At 39.5% G+C, this 24,850-nt stretch overlaps 1 protein-coding gene across 1 annotated transcript in view; it reads right to left on the minus strand.

The window, feature by feature from the left end:
* Positions 1-930: 930 nt before the first annotated feature.
* Positions 931-24,850, minus strand: part of LAMA3 (laminin subunit alpha 3) — a 127,074-nt gene continuing 103,154 nt past the window's right edge. The window contains exons 52-78 of the mRNA XM_064442858.1: positions 23,903-24,019; positions 23,204-23,358; positions 21,777-21,918; positions 21,086-21,185; positions 20,578-20,694; positions 20,315-20,494; positions 18,320-18,462; positions 17,091-17,267; positions 15,739-15,890; positions 15,485-15,647; positions 14,866-14,999; positions 14,206-14,353; positions 13,213-13,332; positions 12,154-12,278; positions 11,681-11,801; positions 10,349-10,489; positions 9,440-9,567; positions 8,437-8,568; positions 6,656-6,800; positions 6,202-6,359; positions 5,598-5,787; positions 5,155-5,295; positions 4,205-4,364; positions 3,933-4,060; positions 2,289-2,382; positions 1,826-1,945; positions 931-1,643 (exon numbers count right to left, since the gene is read on the minus strand). Of these exons, the coding sequence (XP_064298928.1) occupies positions 1,498-1,643; positions 1,826-1,945; positions 2,289-2,382; positions 3,933-4,060; positions 4,205-4,364; positions 5,155-5,295; positions 5,598-5,787; positions 6,202-6,359; positions 6,656-6,800; positions 8,437-8,568; positions 9,440-9,567; positions 10,349-10,489; positions 11,681-11,801; positions 12,154-12,278; positions 13,213-13,332; positions 14,206-14,353; positions 14,866-14,999; positions 15,485-15,647; positions 15,739-15,890; positions 17,091-17,267; positions 18,320-18,462; positions 20,315-20,494; positions 20,578-20,694; positions 21,086-21,185; positions 21,777-21,918; positions 23,204-23,358; positions 23,903-24,019 (3,777 nt within the window). The 3' untranslated portion in view covers positions 931-1,497. The remainder of the gene's footprint in view (positions 1,644-1,825; positions 1,946-2,288; positions 2,383-3,932; positions 4,061-4,204; positions 4,365-5,154; positions 5,296-5,597; positions 5,788-6,201; positions 6,360-6,655; positions 6,801-8,436; positions 8,569-9,439; positions 9,568-10,348; positions 10,490-11,680; positions 11,802-12,153; positions 12,279-13,212; positions 13,333-14,205; positions 14,354-14,865; positions 15,000-15,484; positions 15,648-15,738; positions 15,891-17,090; positions 17,268-18,319; positions 18,463-20,314; positions 20,495-20,577; positions 20,695-21,085; positions 21,186-21,776; positions 21,919-23,203; positions 23,359-23,902; positions 24,020-24,850) is intronic.

A 24,850-nucleotide genomic window follows, 5' to 3' on the forward strand; every position in this document is an offset into this window, starting at 1 on the left:
ACACGGATTTGCCTGTAGCAGCGTTGCCATGAAAGAAAAAACAACACAGAATTTCGTGTGACCAGCTTGCTGACACCTTTGCTACCATGCAAAGCTGCAAAGGACCTGCAAAGCTCCAAAAATCTGATAAAGGATTAATGACCAAATCCATAAGGGCTATTGGTCTAGCATCTTCGTCTATTAATCCAGCTAGCACCTCAGTCCAAGTACACTGAGAACACACTGCTGCACCTTGGGCAAGGCAGTGGAAGGTGGGAGCAAACATTGCATTAGGAGGGTTTGTTTGCATCACTGTCTATTCCCACCTAGGACCAGCCTTAGAAAATGTTTTAATTTTGCAAAAGAGGGTGGGCTTCAGGGAATTGAAGGGAAAAAAAAAGTAACTATCAAAATGCTACTTCTGAATGCAGACTCTGCATGCATGAGTGCATGCTCTGAGTGCACACACACAATCTGAATGACAGTGAAGAAGCAGCCATGACAAGTCTATTCAGTCCAGCCCTGTATTCAGAATAATAAAGCAAACTGGGTCTCCCGCCCTCCACTGTGGGATCAGGTACAAAGTAAAGATTTGAATGACAAAGAAAATAATTTTGCTGGTTTAGTCCTGAAATTCATGCTACATAACTGTAGCAGGTGCAACTGCTGTTCCTAATATAACTTGTCTTCATTTAATCAGAAGAAAAAGTGCCTATGGAAGAGACTTTCTGGCTCTGAAGATTATGAGAAAAATTACTCTCTTTCTGAGATTTTTATATAACCACATTCTAATAAAGAGAGATGCTGGACTCCTGCTTATTCAGGCAAATCAGCTTCTTAATGCTACAGAAACATTTGCATAAAGCAAGCAGGATTTAGCAGCCTGTAAAAAGCACAAAAAAGAAACACCAGGTTAAAATAATCAAATAAGAGAACAGATGGTTTTAAGAACATACTGCATTTATTTGGCCCCAGAATTCCTAGCATTGTAACAAATGCCCAGAGTTTCACTCTTTAAAGTGCTTCAAACTCCATTTATATTATTATTACTTTTAACATTAATGTACATTTCTGTATAAACATCAGTACAAAGAAATTTATATTTTTATAAAATTATTTATATTAGTGGATCAAACTTGCTCTCAAGATGACCAGCATTAAGGCAAATTTCCAAAATTAAGACATTGGAGTTACTCAAGTCTATGTTGTTGTGGGTGAGAGCAGAATTTGGCCCTGTAGGGTATATACAATTATAATTTTCTGCATATATTTCAAAAGGCACAGTGGATTACCTTGGAAATCAATAACATTTAAAAGGGAGTTTATCAAAGCAAGTACTTTTAATTTGCTTTGGTGCAGTCCACATCGAGGCGATGCATTTGCTCACCAGCTGTTCTGAATAACCAGCCTGATGACCATGACATGGTGATGAGCAAAAAGGGAGTCCACGTTGCATGAACTCACACCGTACTTCAGCAGCCCCAACCTGATGTGTGTACAAGTACCGCAACAGCAAAGTTACTTCGCTGGGCACCCGTGCAAACTCACTACACCATGAACCTCTGAAATCCTCCTGGTGGAGACAGGTTTGTCGTTGATATTAATATTCCGAAGGCAGCCAAAAAATGGGTCTTTAACTGGAAGCCACACTGTGTCCAAATTTGCTACAAAAACCAAGGTAGAAAGATCAAGTTAATAAAATGAGAATGATTTTAAAGAACATTAATTACTGCAAGGCTTTCAAAAGAGGAGGAATGATACAAGACTACATGCATGAACGGGACCTTCATTTTTGAAAGGAAAAAGAGCCAGTAGATACATGAAAAATAAGCAGCAGTAACATTACCTGGAATTTTGCCAAAGTAGAGGGGCTGATGAACACGTCTAGGAGGAGAGGGTGGAAGTCCAGTGGTATAGTTACTCTGTGTGCCCACCTCTAGCTGCACAGTGTTCTCTTTCTGGGAGACTGCAAGAAACCAGGTAAATGAGTACTCTGTCTCAACCCTGTTAAGAATCGACTAGATATGGCACTATTTTTAAGTAGCATCTGTCTTGAAATTTAACTCATAGGAAAAACAGGTTTTATTTTAATTCCAAGTCAGACTGACAGATCTAGGTGCTCTGGGGCTAAATACTGCCCAAAAACCTATCTTATGTAAAGGCTCGAATTAACACAAGACACATACATCGTTCTAGAGAGTATTCTCAGAATAAACAGAAATGAAATGATTAATAAAAATCTGGAGCTGCAGTGCTCTGTGCCCACAGTCCTTTCAAAGTTTCAGAAGAACTGGTGTGATACAACGTACCTGCAATAGTATGCCACTGTCCATTAGACAGAAGTTGCTCAGGTGTGACTGACGTCTGGAATTCTCCAGCACCACTATTTCCAGCAGCAATGACCTGTAAAAAAAAGTTATTTTTTAAGTTACTGTGGCAAAAAAAAGAGCAACAGAAAAATACAATACTTTAAGTAATTTACCACACTTGTGATGGCTGGGTTTCACCTAGTTTTAAGAGTCACAGTCATTGTATACATAGTTCAGAAATTATCCCCTCCAAGAGGAAAGTAAATTTCCCTAATGGAATCCCAGGAGAGGATATCTGAGAAATTTTGCAAGCATAAAGACATACCTTTGTCTCTCCCCCTCAATCTTACAAAATTATGTTAATTTTTTTGACATAATCTCTCTGAGATAAGGTCTTCCCTACTAGCCTTGCCTTGCCTTTCCTTTCCTTGCCTTTCCTTGCCTTGCCTTTCCTTGCCTTGCCTTTCCCAAAGCAGTCATCGACACACTTGGCATCTCCTGAGAGAATCTCTGCAATATGTTTCTCTGGCCTTTTACACCATTTTGGACTACTCATAATTCACTCACGAAGCTTGCAGCCTGACTATTTACAATGACATTTTGAAGAAGCACCTGCTTGTGCTTTGTCACATCTTGCTTCTCATTCCTTGTGAGTGTATTATTTCTTTTCAACATCTTCCTTTCAAACTCTCTTTTGGTGTGATGGTTACCAAACTTGGTAATGGTCAGGTAATGGATATGCTGAGTCCACTTCCTATCAGGCTGACTGATGGCGTCCCATTGAGCTTTTATTCCTTCCTGTTGCATCCTGTCCACGCTGACAGCTGCATGAACCTATGTTACTGCTGAAAGAAGTGGTCAATCTTGCCCTTAAGGAGTCCCTGGCTGTTGATGCCCCTGCTTCCACGTGCTACTTGTGTCTTGCACCAGATTAGTGATGTGGGGGAAACTAACTGATGACAAAAAGATAAATAATAAAACCAAGTTCCTAAATATGGGAAGAGAAGAGCAAAGCTGAGCTTTCTGAAGTTGGGTAGCCTCATGCTGGTTAAAACCACGCCATGAGAAAGCAGGTTCTGTGGAGCACTGACATCTTTTTATTTGATGTCTCTCCAGCAGCAACCACAACAGTTCTGTAGTTCAAGACTCACATTCTGAAGCTGTTACATTATGTAAAAGCAACAGTGATGATAATCACCACTGTGACACACCCATCAACTAGAGGAGAAGATGCTAACACAAAACAAGACTGCTCAAGTTCTGTAACGGATCATCAGTACAGCCACATGATGACTGACGTAGGAGTGGGAATAAGCCATGGAGTTCTGTAGCCTCTGGCCAAAACTCCAGTGGGTTTTTGCAAAGGCTCAGAAGCCTGAGAAAATTAAGACTGCACCCTACTGCTCACCAGTGTGAAGAAAGCATGTGAAAGCTAGCATGCACACAATGGAAACTGCTAATTTAGGCATAGAGACCGGTTAAATGCTCAATTTTCCATGTGATGGTTTTAAACAATGCTGTGGAAGTTGTTTAACATTATACCTACAGGCAAATGTTGTAGCACATAAGTCCAGAGTTCAAGGTAAGAATTCCCCCGCTGAATGAGGGCAGTATAGCTGAAATGGAAACACAGCCTGTACTTACCTTTCCTCCTTCCATGTAAATAGTCAAGTAGTTGTCTTGCTTGCTTCCAGCATGGAGGAGTATACCTGTTGAAGTCCTTGGTCGAATGGTAAATACAATCCTAAAATCCGAGCCCATCAGCAAATTACCTGTGGAGAATTAAGCAGTGGGTAGAGGAATGATCATAGGAGGAGATAATTGGAAAACCATGTAATAAATAAATAAACAAACAAATCCTTAGACATACACCCTTAAGACATAATTCCATGTAACATAATCTCTACACAGCTTACCAATGGTGATATATCCTCCTTCATTAAAGAAATAAATCCCCGTGTCCATGGGAACATCCAGACATGGAAGTACGCCATTTTTTTGCTGAGGTGGATTCATGACTTTTCCATTCATCTTAAAATTCCTTAGGCAGCCCTTGAAACTGTTCATTGGTATATTCTGAAAGCATATTTCAGAACATGAATACTAAAGAATGATGGCAATTTTTTTAGTAAGAATACCCATTAGTTCTTTTGTACTGTTGGAAAACCAACTGGCACTGAAGGCACCTAAAACTCATCTCTGGTGCAGTGAAAAGGTATTCCAAAATTTAAAAAAAAGAGCTTAAAACATGAAAGTAACAGTTGATTTTGAGTTACTGTAATTCCTGCCTGCAGAACAGATACTTCCCAATGATGTGTCAAAAAGACAATGCAACAGGAGTTGTGAAATCTCAGGTACACCCTTCCCTTCCTAAGAGGCTGTTTATTTAAATCAGATTTTATAAAATGCCCTGCATCATTCATTGTCCAATTTTTAAAGTAATAGGAACCACATATATATCAGATTAAAATCCAGGTCTACATTCATAATTCCTTAATGAGAAGGATTCCTTTGCTTCTCTACAGATTATCACTTAGTCCACTGAGGTAAATCTTCTGCAGGAAGAGGGTATTCCTGGAATTACAAATGTGGCTTTGCTCTTTTCTAATTTTTAAAGAATAGAAATGGTTGTCATCAGTGTCTCAGCAGCACACGTTGAAAATATGGGTCCAGCTGAGAGCTGTGTGAACAAGTGAGGAAGAAGATCTGTAATGAGCAACTGCAAACACCAGTCACAGATGGTGCTCACTTGGTGCTTGAAATATCCCCCAAACCTTCTCAATGTGGAAATCCTGCATATTAACACTTTCACATATAATTAGTGCAGCATGGGGAGTGTGGGGGGGTGGATGTGTCAATTATTTACCTGTCTTTTCAGTGATGGCAGCCCTCCCATGTAGATTGGTGGCTTAATGCTGATGGCAGAATTTGTTGCTAATCTTCCGTGCTGGGCCCTTAGACCATCAACAACAAGGCGGGCATTCTTCCCATCTACGCTGAAGACCACCTTTGCAGGATGCAAACATAACAGAATGAACATCCCTAAGGCCAATGAAAGCCACTGGAGACTTTTTTTTCTTTAAGCTAAACACCATACTGTGAAATATTTAAACTGAAAATAACACGCTGGGACCATCAGTCTCTGTAAGCTCTCTCGTAACAGAGACCTGCCAACCGCATGAACTTTCAGGCATAGGAATTAACTCCAGATGACCAAAATCGAATTTCTAATAGCTTAAAAATTCAGTGGGCTGTGCCTGCTGAATGCTAGTTGTGGTTTCACCACGGTTCCTATGCCATGCTACTTACAGTGTGCCACTGCCCATCATTGTATTTAATACTGGTTTTAATTTTGATTCGTTTTCCTCCAGAGCTAAGTGAAAAGACAAAACGTCCTTTTGAAATGTGGAGAGCCATATAAGAGTCCTCAGACTTGTCCTCCATGAAAACTATTAATCCTCTTGATGTTCGAGTCCGTACATCTACAGAAAAATGTAACCTGTGGTGGAAAGTAAGCATATTCAGATATAGGTCTGTTTTGTTAGTTGTTGTATTCTTTCTGTTTTCCAGAAAAATGCCAATGAAACCCCATTTGTGAAATGCAGAATAGCTTTTGGGTGGAATCACAGTGTTCCTCACTGCCTGCATTTCTGATTGTGAATAAAGGTTGACATATTCAGGCTTAGTACTTGGCATCAATATGCACTGTAATTGTCCACCACATCCAAGTCAATCTACTCAGTTTGGGAAAATGTTAGCAATGAAAAAAAAAAAATGCCTGAGCCTTTAGAACCACTCTTCTGTTATGCCCCAAGATCTAAGCAAGAAGAAAATCCTAGCTCTTAGCGCCCAAAGATTCCAGCAGCTTTGACAATTCAAGTATTAGGAAGAGAACAGACAACATTTGTTTTACCTGTCTGTAGATGATGGTGGAGAAAACATGTAGGATATGAAACTGTTGGGTGTGTTTCCAAGGAGATACGCTTCATTGCTGACATCTAAATGAGTTGGTAAAGCACGGTTTTGCACATTAGCAGCTTTCAAATAATCAAGGTATTTTTCATTCTGTACCTGTAAGACAGAATTGAAACATTTACTACGCATGAACATAAAAAACCACATTTCATTCTACACAATTAAGAGTTCCCACCTGAGGCAGTCAACAGCCTTCTCTAAACAACAGAGAAGCTGTTATCATTCTGGACAGGTATGGGTTTAGCATGGAACTTCAACACAGAAAAAGCTTGCTTCAGATGCGAGAGGGAAGGAAAATAATAATATCTGAACCTCAGTTCTTCAAACCATGGCTGTGCAGACAAAGCCTTGGCATCAATATGAAGTGAAGATGACAGTAAAAAGCAGCATACCTTGAGCATCTTAAACCTGAGAGGATTTTTAAATTCTTTCAGCAGCAGTGGTTCAAGGTTCTTGTAATTGCGGCAAGCTCCGAGGGATACACCAGTCTTCGCAGTACAATTAACGAGATTTTGAACCTCAGAGAGACTATTTGCCCTAGAGTGATGGAAGCAGGGAGTGCTGTGACGCACCATTCCTTTTCTTTAGCATAATCAACAACATATTGTAAAACTGTTCTGTACAAAACAGATTTCCCGGTGACCTGATGTTAAAGTACCAGTTTTCATTCTTTGATCAAAAAATGTAGGTTCAGCGCTGTAAAAAGTATTCATACTTGTCCTGGTTCTGCCCGTTTCTTTTTGGCTATGGAATAAACTCTCATGTTTTGTTCTCATCTGTTCAAAATGAAGTGGGGTTTTTTTTTGCTAAAGGCTATCTATTTAAAAGAAATATTGCCATTGGAAAAAAGGGGAAAAAAATGACATCGGCCTTGATTGAATAAGATTTCCGGATCAGACTACAAAACTCTGCTGGTTAATTATGCATAACCAGTGGCAGATCAAGAAAATGGCAACATCAGGTTCTGCTAACTCAGTGGTTCACTCTCTCCTAAAATAAGATGTTCTAGTGAGACTTGTCAAGGGGCAAAGCCCATCACAACTTAATATGTAGCTTTAGTATTATAGCCAAATAATCATAATGACTGTCAAAACCAAATTATTTTGTGTATAAAGAATAATATTAAGTAATACTATCATTTTGTAAGTTGTACACATCTTCCCTCAGCAGTAAATTACAAAGCGCTTTACAACTAGAAGAAGCAATGCAGCTCCTTGCCCTTGGTTTTCTATGAAAAGAGTGGCAGAGTTGGGTGCAGAACCTGAACTTCCTCAGTTCTGGTCCAGTTCTCCAGTTGCTTGATGAGACTAGCTACGATGTTAATTCTCCATCTATTTTTGTACTAAAAGCAATTTTCCACATTTGGCTTCTGATGGAGAGGTTGATATACAAGTTACTTCATTGTCCTGCAGTGCTCTAAATGAAGATATAATATGAGCAACCTGGTCTAGTGAAAGGTGTCCCTGCTCATGGCAGAAGAGTTGGACTAGATGATCGTTAAAGGTCTATTCCAACCCAACCCATTCTGTGACTGTACAATAAATCAAAATACACTATTTTTTGTGAACTCTACACATATATAAACATTCATCAAGACTTAGCAAAAACAAAGCCCACTGGGACATCACTTGTGACTCAATTAGTACTTTTCTTTAAAGAATATATTTATGCCTAATATTTCTCCTAAATTTTACCAGTAAGATGCCTCTAATAACCAGAAAAAAATCATGTTATAAAAGACAACAAAGATGAGGCACTTCATTTTTATAAATATGCTCTCATTTGTTTGTGTAACTGTTTTGATTCTGCCAGTAAGCTTTGCCGATTTCATTACCTGGCTCCCTGTGTAGCTGTAATGATACAATCTAGAATATCTTTTGGATGCCTTGTTGCGATACTTCCAATTCACTATGTCAAGTTCATTCTTTTATTAAAAGACTACTAAACAGGCATGATTCAGACTAAAATCCCATTACATCTGAACAGCAGATTTACTTACAACTTGATGTATAATCTGCCTGATGAAAAGAATATTTTGGGGCAACAAAGTTATGCATTCATGAAGGCTTCACACATGTAGAAGAGCACGAATTTAGAAAAAGTGACTTTAATATAATTAAAGAAGGAAAACAGCATGAAATGCATGAAAGTAAAATCTTTCTAGGCCAAATACCTTTTTATAAAGATGTTTGAGATGCAACCTTCAAAATCATCTCCACCAAATTTTATAGTGTCAATTAATGGCAGCGCTCCTGGAAAGTCAACTGATGCTACTGTTGACTCATCATCCACCAGCAGATGTACTCTGAAACAAAGTGAATAAAAATAAGCATGAAATCTAAAGGAACAGTTATGACCTAAATGAAATATATATATATATATATAAATAACTGTTTGACAGATGTGTTTCCTTGTAACATTGTAATTATGCTAGAGCTTCATTAGCTTACTTCTGGGATTTTTTCAGTATGTGCTCATTGACTGCTATGAAACTGTTCTGCTTTTCAGTAGTAGATATTGAACAAGAGTTGAAGCCAGTACTTCAGTCCTACAGTGAAATCCTGGTCCAACTGAAATTAATGAAAAACTCTCATTGACATCTATGGGACAGGATTTCATCCTTTGTGTCAAAATGGTGCACTGGACATGGTAGCAACAGCTAGTACAGGTATTAAGTGACAATTACCCAAAGTTATAGCCAATCATTCAAAACTTTCCACTTTAACTAGCACTTATGTTATTTCATGTATTCCACAGAAATCAGTATGATTTAGGAGCTTTTCAGTAAATTGTCTCTTCTGCAGACATGATATATCTGTCTACATGACAGATCATTATTGAAAAAACAGACACAATATTAGCTGGGCCTTTAATCACCTATGTTACAATGACATATGTAAAGGCTATGGGAAGGGGAAGAGCTCCAAAGCTCCAGCTTGATGAGCAGAAGTCTCACAAGCTATAAAGACAGACATGCGTAGTCATGTACAGCTGAAACATCACAGGTACCGACATGCACATTCATAGATCAAAAATCTCCTTTTGCTTCATTATTTCAGTATCCTGTGCTAGCAGAGGCCATTTTTAGCTGTGTACCCAAAGAATAAGTCACACAAAATTTTAACCTTCTTTCTCCAACCACAACATAAAAGAATCAGATAATGAACTGGGCTCACCTGTTGTCTCTTCCTATTAGTGTCACATAATGCATTGACCCATCTTCATATTTCTTTTTCAGCTCGCTTTTCTCCTCTCCTATCTGTGCAACTACGAAGCCAGGTCTCAGAAAGATGGCAATACTAGGCTATAAAAGAATCACACAATACCATCAGGTAAATGTAAGTGCCTTTAGTTCTCACTGATATTGCCATTAATACAGTTCTCAGTGGTCTTTTGCAGGAAAGAAATTTTCTTACACTAAAACTGCATTTCTCAGTCACCCAGTACCAGATATTACGCTCAGATCTGCATGATTAGCATAGTTCCTGTTTTAAAATAGCTCTGCTCTCTGAACACCAAACAGTGGTTTAAAATACTTGTTTAAATTATTTTTACAAAAAGCAGAAGAGTCAGTTTTCTACTGCTCATATGCCTGGTGTGCACTCCCTTTTTAAGTCCTTCAGCCAGCAAGAACGAGGTTCTGCTTGAACCTCCCTGCTTTCTGAGCAAGCATAGCCAAAATCAACCCCTTTTCTCTGCATGTTTAATCATGATATCCTTTCTGTGTGGGCAGAATGCCAGTTTTTCCTGAGAAAATTTCCAGCCAACTGAATTAGCCACCTTACTAGGATGGTGGTGTTATGGTGCGTGAGCTACTCTGCAGAAGGCTCAGGTTCAAAGCTCAGTTACTGATTGAACTACTTGTTAGCTGAGCGAAGGAATTGCCAGGATGAGTTTCTCTGGCCTATGACATGCAAGATGCCAAGCTGAAAATATGATTATAAATAGCCATTTCTTGCTTATAATACAGGAATCTACATGAGACTTATGACACTGACTGATGCCAGACTGACCAAGTCACAAACGGACACAACTGATCCAGAAATAAAACCAGTCACATACTCTAAGCTGAACATGTTTCATACCTGTATATTGTAACTTAAGAGTGTTCCAGTTGATGCCGTGGTCTGAAAGCCAAAGCCAACTTGGAAATCCTTGGGAAATTGGAAATCTGCCGCACTCAGGCTTAGTGTTCCCTTCTTGGAGAAAGCTGCAGATCTGATGAGCTGAAAGAGAGATAATAATGCTTTCAGTGATTTTCCTTTTAACCAAAAGAAATGGCAACATGGGACAACAACTGCCCTACTCGACGTAATTGTTGACCAACTCCAGTCAAAACCAAGCACACGGCAAACTGCAAGTACAACTATTTCAGTACAGAACAGACTGACTGAATTGGTTCCACCAACAATCTGAGAAACTCTAAAGAGAGATGAGGCTTGCTGAGTATAACGAGCTGTTCATCTCTAGCTACTCTTTGCATCGACATGATGGCTTTGAAATTTTTCACATTTGGGGACACAAAAGTGAGCAGCTGGAGGAATGGTTCATAAGTACAAAGCTGTGTGGATAAGCAACATAACTGAAACTGTGTGAGTCACTGGACAGAATATTCCTGGGCCTTTTTGAACACAACACGTTTTGATACATGAGAAGTTATGCAGATACAGACAGAGGATGAAGGCCAGACACTCTGCACAGGGAACTGGCCTGCAAAGAAATTGGTCTGTGAGAAGTTCAGATGCCACAAAAGGAAAGCAAATCAGCACAAACTTTCAGTGCAATGCCACAGTAAAAAGGGCAAATGGCATCACGCGCCATGTAAGTAGCAGTAAGTAGAAGCAGAATGGTAGTTTTCATCTCTCCATGCAGCATTGGTTAAGCCAACACTGAAATGTCACATTGTCCCATTTGAAAAAGAACATGGCAAAACTCAAGGGTCCACAGAAAATAATTACAAAACAATCACATGAGTGGAGCAATAGCCTTACAACGAGAGACTTCGGTGGCAGTAGAGTCTGCTTTAGCTCTTTCAAGCAAAAGGTTTGCGAGGTCATTTAATTAGGAAGCATAAGCACCTTGATGAGAAGAAAGATCCTGAGTAGTATTAAGTAACTAAGTATTCTGGCCTAATCAATAACAGCATCTGGAAGCCAACAAGTTCACATGGTAAATATGAATTCTTAATTGTACACAGTATTAATGAAGAGGGTGGACTATGTGCTGGAGCAAGCTATCACAGTAGGAGTGGAGCCTCCTTTTTTCCATATCTTCACACCAAGCCCAGGTTCTTTTTTACCATCGCATGTCAACCAAACATAATTTTTGACCTAAGTAAAACATAATGGACCAGGATTTACAGACAGACCAGACTCTGTGAACTCTAGCAGAAGGTTTCAAGGAACTTTGTTAGTTACCTTCCAGTCATCTGAACATTTCTTGCTGACACCCACAGTCTCGTCAAAAATAACAGAGGCAGTGACAGGGCTTTTCACATTCTTCATGCAGCCCCGGAATGGAGGTGTGGATATTTTAAAGCTGGGATCAGGAAGTGGAAGGAAAAAGAGTTCAGTAGCCTGGTATTTGAAAGCACAGACCAGTATAGTCGCCTGTAAATGCTGACAATATGAGACACAGAAAAACAGAACAAGAGCAATCTTTCTTGCACACACATAATTCATGCTGATCAAACCCAATCTTCGGGATACAGTCCAACAAAGATTCCACCATTAGCCAAAAATCACAGATTATGATCATGTATTATACACTTGTCATTTTCATATCACATGAGATACCCGATACAGAAAGTGAATGAAATTGCCTAAGGGAAGAGTTTTGATGGAGTTTCCATACAAAGCCTGTGTATTATCATCTATTTATAGTTACTCACCGTTCCCGTAGAGAAAGTGGAATTCCACCTAGGTAATACTTAGTGAACAGGAAGACTTTTATGTTGGCTTTAATACCAGAACTGACGTGAACAGTGTTCTTACTTCGGATAAGCACCAAATGAATCTGAAATAGGTGAATAATGGGAATTACTTTATTAGAAACAAAAATCGTTTAGCAGATTAAAAGTACTACCACAGAGCAGGACACAATGGTGTGGCTGTTGGGGTTTTTTCCCTCCTCTTGTTTACTGGTGCCTTAAATCCATAATAATTGCAGTAGTTCAAAGGCACTTTGCAAAACTGGGGCATTTAGCCAAAGCAAATGCTAAGGAAAATGCTCTACTATCCAAAAACAAAGTAAGGTTTTATTTTCCTTAGGAAGATTGCCCTAAAAATACACCTCACCTAACATTCAGATATTGCCTTCTATGTGCAGTTGAAGATTCAGGAGCTGCCGCCTCATACAAAGACCAGGTCAGTCAGCTGGCTGGAGGTAACTTGACCCAGTATGGCATAAAAGCTCCCTCCAGCAGACCCTGTGACCTACACTATTTAGTTGGAGATGTAGTAAAGGGAAAAGGGGGAATGAATCAACATGGCAATCAAAGGTTTTAACAATGTCTTTACGATTTCACTCTAGTAGTGTGACAAACCAGCCTGACTGAAAGTAGACAAGCAACAACAAAGACTACAAAAAAGTAATCTCTTTAAAGATAAGCGTGGCCTGAAGAAAGAAATGCAGAGGTGGTAAAAACACTAATCTAAGTATGAAAATAATGTTAATAATTGCAATGTACGCAGCCTTCTATAAATAAAGCAATGCTCTGTCACAGAGTTTTTTTTCTTTGGTGGATTTTCTGTTAAACCTGAACTTCCTCACAGGAAAGCACGACAGTAGAAAGATTAATTTTCACATGTCCAAACTAATCCTGAAGAGCTTGATCCCCTCAATGCAAAAGAAAAATTCAGAACTAAACTTTACAACAAGATGTTTAGTTTCCGTTAATGTGTATTTTTACAAATAATGATCACTTGATTGATTGTTTAAAATTACATACTTGTTTATATGTTCCATCATTTAAAATTGTATTACTTTCTATTTCTTTTGGAGGCTCAGAGCCAACTTTGTATCTAAAAACTGTACGACCATCTTTAATGAGCACACTGATGAACTGATCCTGCAGTAAAAAAAAAAACAAAACAAAACAAAACACCAACACAATTAAACGGCCAGCATTTCATATATATTTCACTGTCATGTGACTAATTTTAATGAAGCTATCTAGTTGTTTCAGTAAAGCTTTTGGGGGAAAAGAGAACACAAAGCAGGCTAAAACTTATAATAATAACAACCATAATTACTTTAAACTGTTATAAACAGATCTGGTAGCAGCTCCAGATGTATTCTCCAAACCTCTAGAGGACTTTTTGTCATTTCAAGGTGTCTACTGACTTTTTACAGCATTGAGATATTATCCAGAACACATCACAGTGACTGCAAACATGCCTATAATGTTATTATATAAGTGGCACGACTGCTGTTTTGAGCACCTTTACAGGTGTAAGTCACCACATCACTTTCTAAATTCTTCCTGAACTCTGTTAGCACCCACATCTAGATTTGGGAAGCATGCGCTTCCACTTCTGGAGGATTTCAGTATTTCAAAATTGGTTTGATTCAAATGACTTCTTCCCTGCCTGCCCCCGGTTTTGAATTCTCTGCATGGCCTAACGGAGGAGCTACTTAGAATGATTTTTTCCTTCAGCCTTGACAAAGTGAGTATTCAGCAGCCATTAGAGAATCATAGAATACCTCAAATTGGAAGGGACCCGTAAGGGTCATCGAGTCCAACTCCCTGCTCCTCGCAGGACTACCTAAACCATATAACATTAAACATACAGCAGAATCTACTAATGTGCCACATAGACACAAATGAACCTTTTAAGAAATTTCCTTATGGTTGTTACTAAATCTAACATGTTCCTGAGTATGCAAAGTTTTAAAAAATGTTTTTGGACAACAAAACAGAGAGAAGCATTCCAAAAATTACCCCGTTTGCTGCGAAAAACACAATGCCTTCATCTGCAGTAGTCTCAATTGTCTGCTCAAAGCGTACTTGAGAGGTATTTGGTTTTTTGAATGTGACACTGGCATAACCAGTGCCTTCAAAATAGCTTTGGTCAGTCTCTTCTTTATACCTGTAATAATTCAACGTCACAGATGTGAATACATGAGAGCAAGAACTACTGCCACACAGACTTACTATAAATTATAATTTTAAAAAAAGCTTATATCACAGCATTTGGTACAGGGCCACTAATAGGGCCAAATTCTGACCTAACCCAAGTGAAAAGAAAACCTTCCACTGGCTTCTATTGGATTTGCATATGGTTTTTAGAGAGGAAATAATTAGTGGCTGACTTTTTTTGCACTTAATGTAATATTTACTGTGTAAAGGAGTTAAATACATTAGTCCATGAATTGTGCCTGGGGATTGTAACATTTAAATTGCTGGCTAGTGGACTGAGATTGCCATAGATGTGAATCATGCCAACACTGAGGATTTTCTCTAAGAAATGTAGTTATGACCCAAGAGCTAGAAAAAAATCACCCGCTTAGCCACAGTAGTTGCTCTTCTGGATATGAAAAGACAAGAATTCATCACAGTGAAATCACAGAACAGTGAAACACTTCTGCATTTATATCATACCTTCTGCAGGGTTGCACTTCAGTGGTATTGAGATTAAATGTCCTCTTGAAGTTGTAGAGGCTGATAATATGCTCGTTTAGGCTGTCTAATTCAATGCAGCCTTCATAATGAGGATAGTCTAGCTTCTGTGGAGGCTGCAAAATAGTGTCATCAAAAACATTCCGTCTATATCAGCTGACAAAATTTTACATTGACATGTAACTGCTAAGACTTACTGCAAATATTAATAAGACACAGAATATGGCATTCTAAATATGATAAAATTATCTTATCTTTGTATGTAATATCCAAACCATCTGATACCAGCCCAGGAGCGCTGCAGCACAATTTAAAGTGGAGTCATATGGATGGATTGGGACTAGTATTTAAGCAGCGCTGGACAGGTTTCATGCTGTCCTCAGCAGATGAAATACCATCATGCTCCCTTCTTTGAGTTGTAGCATACTATAAGCCAGGCAGCTTCTGTAGGAAGTAGCATCTCTTTGTGTCCCAACTATTTCTACTGATATGGATAAACTTTTACATAGCCTTTGAAAGACTACTAGTTCCAACCTTTACCTGTAAGAACAACAGAATGATTAATACAGAAATCTCTTATATACTAAGCAACTTTCTGTACCCTAAAATCTGGTGGGTATCCTCCAACATAAAAAACAACAGTGCTGGGATCAAGATTTAAGAGGATGTCATTGCCTGCACTGTTTGGAGTCAAAGGTCTTCCATCCTGTAGATAAGTTGATGTTGCTGCTTTGATGTAATTCAGCTTTACATACTGGTAAATCCTAAAACAAAACAAACAGGCAAAATATCACATCACACTAATAAAAGATGTTCTTAGCAGGTTTTGGAAAAGATGCATTGTGGATTTTCTACCTTTCAAATTTAACTTGATCCATAATGGCTTCCTCAGTTTCACTTTCAGTCACAAGTGGCTGCACATCTATTTCTTCATCGCCGTCTCCCAGGTTATAGACACAAGTGAGGCGATCATTTTTCACAGCCATACCAATATAGTCCTTGGAAGCCTAAGAACAGCAAAGCAAATAATCATAAATAAATTATTAATGTTAATGAAGGTAAAACACAGCAGCATTTCCTCAGAGACATCATCATACCGTGCATGGGTTGTAAGAAATCCACCCACCTAATGATGCGAATTGTTGTTAAGTTTATCAGTTCTGGGAAGAAAAAATTGTAATCTTATATGTTGCACTGATTCAATGAATAATGTGTTGCACTGATTCGGTGAATATAGTTATAAATTAATTATTCATGTGTGGCTTTTTATTTTTATAACAAGAGTAGCTAAAATAATTTTCCCATTTGTAACATCTCCCAGCTAAAGCCATGAAAACATGACACCTTTACTAAAAATTAGACTCAACATCTGTGAAATTAAAAAGATGTTTCACATCTTTGAAATGAAAAACAGTCAGGGACAAGGGTTCCTACCGAGGTGACTGGAAGCAGTCATTTTCCCAAACAATTCTCATTTTATTTCTCCAACATACCATATTTCACAGGTAACAATTAAAATGTTGTCAACAGATACTCTGGCCAGATATTTAGGGAATAAAAAGGTGAAATCCAGTGTAGAACAACTGCCTTTAAACAGTTTTCTCTGTATGCACAGGACTCACCACAGATACAGCTGCTGTCAGATAGGACGACTTAAAAATACATAGTTATGAACCTCATGCAGGAAATTTTTTAAATGTTTGATGGTGCTTGAGCAAGCCTGAATGCACAAGCAGGTCCGTACTGTTCTGCATGTTCAGAAGAGAAAAAAATGAAGGGCTGAGGGACTGGATTTTAAAACTGAAATGATAAATTTTTTTTTAACCAACAGAGAAACTCACAGTGACTTATATTGTGATAAGAATCAAAGCTCTGAGGCAGGAGTTGGGCTGAGTTTGTGCTGACTGCTGCAGAACCTGACACTTCTGACAAGGCTGTATGACGGTATCCATGACAGAGGAGTAACTTCCAAAGGAGCAAAACAGCAAAGCATCAAAGGGCAAAGCAGTCAGTAACCCAACAAGTTACTTTGCTGGTGGAGGAATGAACTTTTCTTCACAAAACACTTCTACCACCTCATAATGGCAATTACAAAGAAATGGACCAACAGTAGCTCTAAGCTTCAGTCAAAATAAATCACCTCCCATCTGTTTCTTGAAGCATATTGTCTGTTCTAAGAATCAGATTAAATCTCAAAATATACCTACGTCTTTATTACCCAGGTACAGTACAAACTTATTTGATCTGCTCTGGAGGGTGTCTGATCTTTTCTTAGGTCTTTGGAGAAAGAAAGAAATTGAAGTATAGCCTTTCAGATCTTCAAGGTTGCTTGGAGGTCGAACCTCTACACCAGAGCTGCCATTGAACCTCATAGGAATAGCAACCTGTTAAAAAAAAAAATAAAAATTCAGTATGCTATAATTCTCTGTTGCTACTACCCCTACTTATTTCACTGTTTGTTTAATTGCAAAGTAACCTATTACATTTCCTAGTCATCCTACAGCCATCAATTTCTACAGATTTGGACTATGATCCTACCAAACACCATATATAGGAAACAGTTGGGATAATACAGTATTCTGTATTATCAATATTTATCACTTAACACAGCATTTTTTTACTCCAGACATCAATTAATCAACCCTTACCGAGCCTCTGTCAAGTAATTGTTACCTTTGGTACATGGAAAGGGAAGAATGTGCCCTGCAGCTCTAAAGAGCAAGCCTATGAATTATTTAGATGTCTACATACATATCCTGATGCTTCACTTAGCTGGACTTGGCTGTCTGTTGGAAATTATAATGCACCTCTGATATTAATAAAGGCATATCCTATTACAGCCATTTATACCATGGTCACAGGTTCCTCTTATTGTAACTGTAGGTTATTTGTGATGACCTCGGGGATGCTGCTCAGGGACCTGAGACCACACTAACCCTTGAGCAGCTACAGCAGTTGCTTAAATGGAGAAAGAGCAGTCTAATAAGAAGATGCTAACAGCCACCTCCTAACATCTTGGGGCAGCTGGAGACACGAGAGCACAGGGCTACACAACTCCTTTGGCAGTGTCAGCATTCCCCTGGCCGTGCATGAGTGGAGAGCCCTGCCTCTAAGCCGCAGAGCCAACTCTACCTCTGCTGCCAAAGACACCACAATGTACCTTGGAAGGCAAGACACTATTGTACAAATAAGTATTGCAGAGGTGCCCTGGGCATGGAACAGGATGCTACTGCATCCACTCATTTTTAGGTACAAATCATTATGCTTCCCATCATCACAGTTACTTTAAGTGCTGGGTGGGGCCGTTGAATTAAATTTATGTCTGGTCTTTCACACACATTCTAACAAAAGAATTTAGAAAGAGAAAGAGGAACATAAGTACTGCTGCGTGTCCAAGCCACTGAGGTCAAGCATGATTGCACTGTCCAGGACAGACCTTATTTGCAGCACTTCTTGCCTGCTGAATCAGCACTCTTATGCGATTTAAATTCTCAGAGATGTTGCTTATTGGCATCAGCTGTTGGTTGATACTCTCGATCTTGCTGAACAGATCTGGAAGTTTGTTTGTCAACTTTTTTACTGCAATGAAAGAAAAAAAAATCCTTGATGATAGAAATGAGGGGGAAAACACGCAAAAATACGATATCGCTACGTGATTATCAGAAAAGCAGTGTCAGGGTGATGACAGAACTGTTTTCATTAGCCCTACAATATTAGGAAGCCCTCACTGAAACTAGGAGTTTATACAGAGTATATGTACTCCTGGAATACAGTGGAATACAATGTACTCCTGGAATTTGTGGCCAAAGGTATTTGTGGAATCAGACAGAATCAGCACTTCCAAAAATGTGATAGATAAATTCAGGTCCAGAAAAAAATATTACATGGAACAGACAGGGATGTGCTCTCTAACGTTATTATCCAGTGACCGTGTATGAGCATAACACACAGCAGACAGGGACCAAGCTTGTGTACATTCCCTGGGTAACATCTCCTGCTGCCACTGTTGGAGAGGGAATACTGGGGTAGGCAGACTGCTGGCCTGACCAAGTAGGGCTTGTCTTATATTCTTGTGTCAGGGTTGCTAGTCATCACAATTCAGTAGTAAGCCTTACAGTATCTGGTCAGGTTTATTTCAGGAGAAAAGGAGATAATATGAGAATTTCAACTTTCATTTAAGCAGGAAATAATTTTTCATCTCCTGTGATTATTAAAAAAAAAAAGAAAGCCTGAAGGTATTAGCAGACTGCAACCCTATGATGCAGAAGGCAAAGAAGAAGAAATCCAGACCTATTATTTTTCTAAGTATGACTTCTAAACCAGTCTCATAACTGCAGAGATGACTTATGACTCTGCAATAACATGCAGGGCTGGCTCTTGTATTTAGCTAATTTAAAATGTTTTCTCTCACTTGACTTTATCAGGCAAAGCTGATGAAAGGATGAAAAAAGATGCTGTTTGGGGTTGTGATTGTCCCTTGTTTTCTATGCAAGTCTCTATGCAAGCCATTTCACTTAATTTCAGCTAACAGACATCTAGCCTAAGCTAATTGTCTAGGTTCCTTCTCTAGTCAGTGTAGCGGAAAATCACAGAATCACAGAGTGGCTGAGGCTGGAAGGGGCCTCTGGAGGTCATCTTGTCCAAACCCTGTGCACAAGCACGACCATCTAGTGCCAGTTGCCCAGAATCATGTCTAGACGGCTTTTGAATATCTCCAAGGTTAGAGACTCCACAACCTCTCTGGGCAATCTGTGCCAGTGCTTGGTTACCCTCACCATAAAAAAGTGTTTCCTGATGTTCAGAGGGAACCTCCTGTGTTCCAGCCTTTGCCCCTGGTTCATGTTCAGCTTGGTGCCCACCAGAACCCCCAGGTCCTTTTCTGCAAAGCTGCTTTCCAGACTGGCCACCTCCCAGCATATACTGATGCATGGGGTTGTTTCTCCTCAGGTGCAGGACTTCTTGTTAACTTAATGAGGTTACTGTCAGCCTATTTTTGCAGCCTGTTGAGGTCCGTCTGGATGGCAGCATGACCCTCTGGTGTATCAGCCACTCATCCCAGCTTTGTGTCGTCAGCAAACTTTTGGGGGGTATACTCTGCCCCATCATTCAGATCATTAATGAAGATGTTAAACAGGGTCAAAATCAGTACTGACCCCTGGGGTACCCTGCTAGTCACTGGCCTCCAAGTCTTTAGAGACCAGTCATGGATGGTCTCACTTCTGTTGGATGAAACCCACAGACTGCAGGATGGCCTGAATCACCTTTTTCTCTACCTGTCACTCTCCACCAGCAATAAAGGAAGCTCAGAATACTAACTTAGGCTAGGTGCCTAACTTTTTGATGACTAAAATTTTGGCTGCAAAACTGACCGTGTTCACCTAACAGTGACTTGGCAGGTCTCAGCACCTGCAACAGCAAATACAACACCTACCTGAATTGTTTGCCTCCATCAATGCTTTACTGAAGTCAGCACTCTGAGTGCTTCCATAGGTACTCTTCATTTTTTCCACATCTACTTGAATTGGGACCAGTTCATCCAATACATGAGTTGTAACATCCTTGGCACTTTTTACCATGTTCTTGGCACTGGTGATGATGCTGTCGATGTCATCTGAAATACACACAAATGCACGTGCAGATTCTCATAGTAATAGATGAAAAAGGCAAAACAGAAGTGACCAGTAAGTTACTGACCTCTGTTTATCCCATCAATACTATTTTGAAGAGTGACAAGATCTGTTTGCAGTGTTTTCTTCTTTCCATCAGTGACATCAAGTCTTTGCTTTATGTCTTCAAGGGTTGGACCAATAGCTGCAAAACAGTGAATGCCCTGTATGAATTTTAAACACAAATACCACCTCTCTGTTGGACAGATGGTGTGGCAGCACCAGTCTGCACTCTTACACAGCTCACGTTGCCAGTGAGCAATGAATGAGCATTTGCACTGCAAAACAAGTACAAGGCTAAGGATTTACTGGACAGAAGTACTGCAAAGGTGTATAGCATAGCAGAAGTATGAAATCCACTTTCTGGCCTTTTTGCCATTGGAAATATCCATCACAAGATGTCCCACTGTAATGGAACTAGCCTCTTCTGGTTAAATATGTGCTGCAGAGCTTTGCTGGACTGTGAAAATTCATGGTTCAAATGAAAGCTTGTCATGCTGTGCCAGCATTTCTACTGTCACTTTCTTTCTCGGTACCTTGCAAGGTCCTTTCAGTCTCCCGTGCTTGATTCAGGAGTGTACTGCTCTCGGATTTTAACTTTGCAGCTTTTCCTGATAGGTCTTCTCTCTTCACAGTCTGGTAATAGAAGCATGGAACTGTAAGACCGCTATAATTATTATACTACAATTTAAGGAGTAAAAGAGATAGCCCAATCCAGTTTAAAAAAACCAACTATACAAGGGCAGAGATTTCAGTGAAAAGCACCACCTTAAATAACAATTATCAAGATTAATTTAAGCATAATACAACCTTGGTCCTTAACAAACTTCTGATAAATTTTGGGGCATTTAGAAGAAATTACTAGCACACAGCTGTTAGATACTACTCCTCTGCTGACGAGCTTGTCGGTATTACTACTGAAAAATAAAAGAGAATACCTGAAATCACCTTCAGTGATTACCAGGCTTGCCATATGCAGATCTCTTTATTTTGCACTAAAAGAAACAGTATTCATACGGACAGCCTCATCAGAAAGGCAGTAACTAGCCTGTTTAGTGCTGAACCAAGACTAGTTGATGAACATGCAGAATACCAGCTTATATAATGGCCACAGAGAAATAAGGCATGCCAAAACACACGGGTCTTTTTTGGGTGCCTCTCTGATAGCTAAAAAAAAAATCTAGTTATAACAAGTTCACTATCATTTGGCCACTTACGGGTACTTACCGATAAAGCTGAGTCAGCTGCATTCCCAGCTTTGTTGGCTGCTTCCTCTGCTGCTTTGATGGCATTAATAATATTGTCATAGGCAGTAGAGGCTTCCACAGCACAGCCTACCAATTCGTCCTTCCTGGCACTGTTCTTTATTCTGTAGGAAACAGGGTGAAAAATGCAGGCTTCTGCAAAGACTGTGCCCTGTGAGGAGTACTCTGGATCCACCTGAACTCAGTGTACTTTTTCTAATTAATGCCAATACAGAAAATGTTTTTCAGTTAGATCTGTAATTCCATTCTGAAAAAAAAATCAAACTTAGAGGCCAACCAATATGAAATGAATGAATCTTTAAATTAAGGTTGTGAGAATTCACCAAGGCACAAAGCCAGTAAGCCACCTCCATCACAGCCCCCCAAATACACTTCAATTCAGAGAACTACAGCTTCCAGAGAATCTCTGTCTGCACCAGCACCCTACAGGAGCAGCAGATGGAGCAACTACATGACCCTTGAGCTTTTCCCCAAGAAGCAGCACGGCAGTTCTGGAATCAGAAGCAACAATCAAAATCTCTTGTACCCACTCCCCATGAGCTATGCAACTGCCCAATATCAGTTGCCTTGTATTTGTGAGAACAGTGTCTTCTTAACTGAAAAAACAAAGTCACACTGAAAACTAACAAAAAGTGAGCTATACTTTTTTTTTAACCAAGAATTTTTCCTCTGAGTTAGGTATTTTGGAATTTAACTTTTTGAGAGTTTCTAGTAGATGTAATGACAAAATGCAAACAATTTGCACAGGAAAAAAAAAATCAGTTTCACTTTTTACATTTTGTTCTGATGCACCTACCATAGAAGGCCTCCAAAGCCTCACTCATAATTCCAAGGTAAAGTACAAGTAATGGAGAGAGGAACGCTTGATTCATATTGAGTTTCTCATATTTTTGTCTTTCTAGAAGATTCCTCAAAGGATGAGAAAACTATAGGAATTCTTTTCCTCACTAATGTAAATGGGCATGTCTGAAGATAAAATTTCTTCCAATTTTTTGCCCCAATTAATTGACATCATAAAGGTATTCCTGAGTAGGAGTACAGGACATAACACTACAAAAAAGATATTCTAAACGTTTTCCCACCCTGTACATGAGGATCTTCTCTCGTTAGTAAGAAGTTAATGAAGTGTCAATGCAGTAATATAAAGCCATATTATGGGAGTCCCCACTTCTGGGGAAAAAAAAAAATCAGGAAAAATACAGGAAAATCTGGTTTGTGGGGAACAAAGAAAACATCAAAACATCTGTACATCGTGAAGAAGCAGAAGAAGAAACCGAATTTTCTTCTAAATTTGCAAATGGTCATTAAAGCAAGTGAAGTTACAGACAGAGCATTGCAACCATGGATGTTATGTACAAAAATCGTTCATTTACAGGAATAGCAACATACTCTTCCAGTTGTTTTGCCAAGTCTTGCAAAGATTTGGCATGTTCCTCAGCCCTCACCACCAACGGTTCTTTGCTTGCCGATAAGGAGCTATTTGTCAGCTTTTCATTCATATCCTTCCTTGCTCCATCCAGCTGAGCGGCCAGGCTTTCATATTCCTGTGGGTTTACAAAGATAAAATCTTACTTGTGTTCACACATGTCTGATTTTGTCCTTGTCTCCTTCAGTGTTACAAAGGGAAAAACATTCCCTTCCAATTTACGCTGCAGGTTACTGGAAACAACTGCTAATCATTATATTATGCTTCCAGACCTATTATGTAAAAACAAAGCCTGTCAAACTGAGTCAAACCAAAGGTCCTTCTAGCCCAGAGTCCTGTCTGTGACAGTGGCTAAAAGCAATTGCCTAGAAAGAAATACAAGAATAGCACAATCTTTTAAGATATTTCTCTCACAGATATTCTCCCAAATTCATATATCTGCAGTTCAGTGTCTTCCTCAGACACATCACAACATTCAATAGGCTTCTCTTGCAGAAACCTGTGCAGGCAGGCTCCTCTTGCACTCAGGGTGGGCTGTGAGATCCCTCCCTTTTTGGGAGGCTCAGATAGGCCTCATGTTGTAGCCACTGAGCTACGCTACCCAGTACAGGGACAGCAAGATATTGGGGTTTTTAACCTTAACTTAAGAAGGTTAACTATACCTCTTTGCTCTTCCGCAATAATCCAAGTAAACTGTTAGCTTGCGTCAGGGAGGATCGGGCAGAGCTCAGAATATCCGAGATACTGTTCTGTTGTACATTTGTCTCCTCAATCCGTTTCTGAGGAAGAAGGTTGAAAAACATGTGATTGGCTTAAAAATGAAAGGCAGGGAAAACCATATCTACCTACTCTAGCTTGCAGTAGGATTTACCAAAGATACTATAGGCATCTGATTAACACAGATAGCGTTTAGGGACTAATGCTGTCCTACTGATTAGAAGAGTGAGAAAACTCAAGAGTCTGCAGTAGTAGAGCGTGCAGCTGGGCAGCAGGCTATAGTAGTTCAGTTATTAGAGCTCAGACAAAGTAAAAATAGTACGGGTCAGCTGAGATGAACTGTCAAGACAGACCATCTAAGTGTCTGATCTCTCAAACTCGGAAACTTCAAACCTAGAAACTTTAAAAAACAGCTCCCTGGTGACTACCCTGATCTTTTCTGTTCTCTCAAAGGCAGAAGTAAAATTATTACACTATCCTGTCATCTGGGGATGTCACCAGAAAGGGAATGTGAAACCCCCCCATCTTATCCTCTTGAAAGCTCTGAGGGGAAAGTGAATGAAGCTCCTTGGTCTAGAGCAGCCCTGTGACAATCCACAGCATAGCTCTAGGGTAATGGCACACCACAAACACAGGCAGACAAGTGGATTGAAAGTAAGGATGCATTAACTCTCCTCAGTTGGGTTTCTATCATGGTAACATGTCACATCTCTCTACCAGAGAAGTGTATCAAGAGATTTATGACCTGTACATACTTAAGGTGGCACACGTATTGTACAGTCCATGCACGTAAAGGTAATTTAAATATTGAAAGGGACAGTTGAATGTAGAAATTCTTTTGTTCAAGCAGTGTTAGCAAACCGGATGGACAGGAGTGTGCTAAAATAGTGATA

This window comes from Phalacrocorax carbo, chromosome 2, assembly GCF_963921805.1.
Source record: "Phalacrocorax carbo chromosome 2, bPhaCar2.1, whole genome shotgun sequence".
NCBI lineage: Eukaryota > Metazoa > Chordata > Aves > Suliformes > Phalacrocoracidae > Phalacrocorax > Phalacrocorax carbo.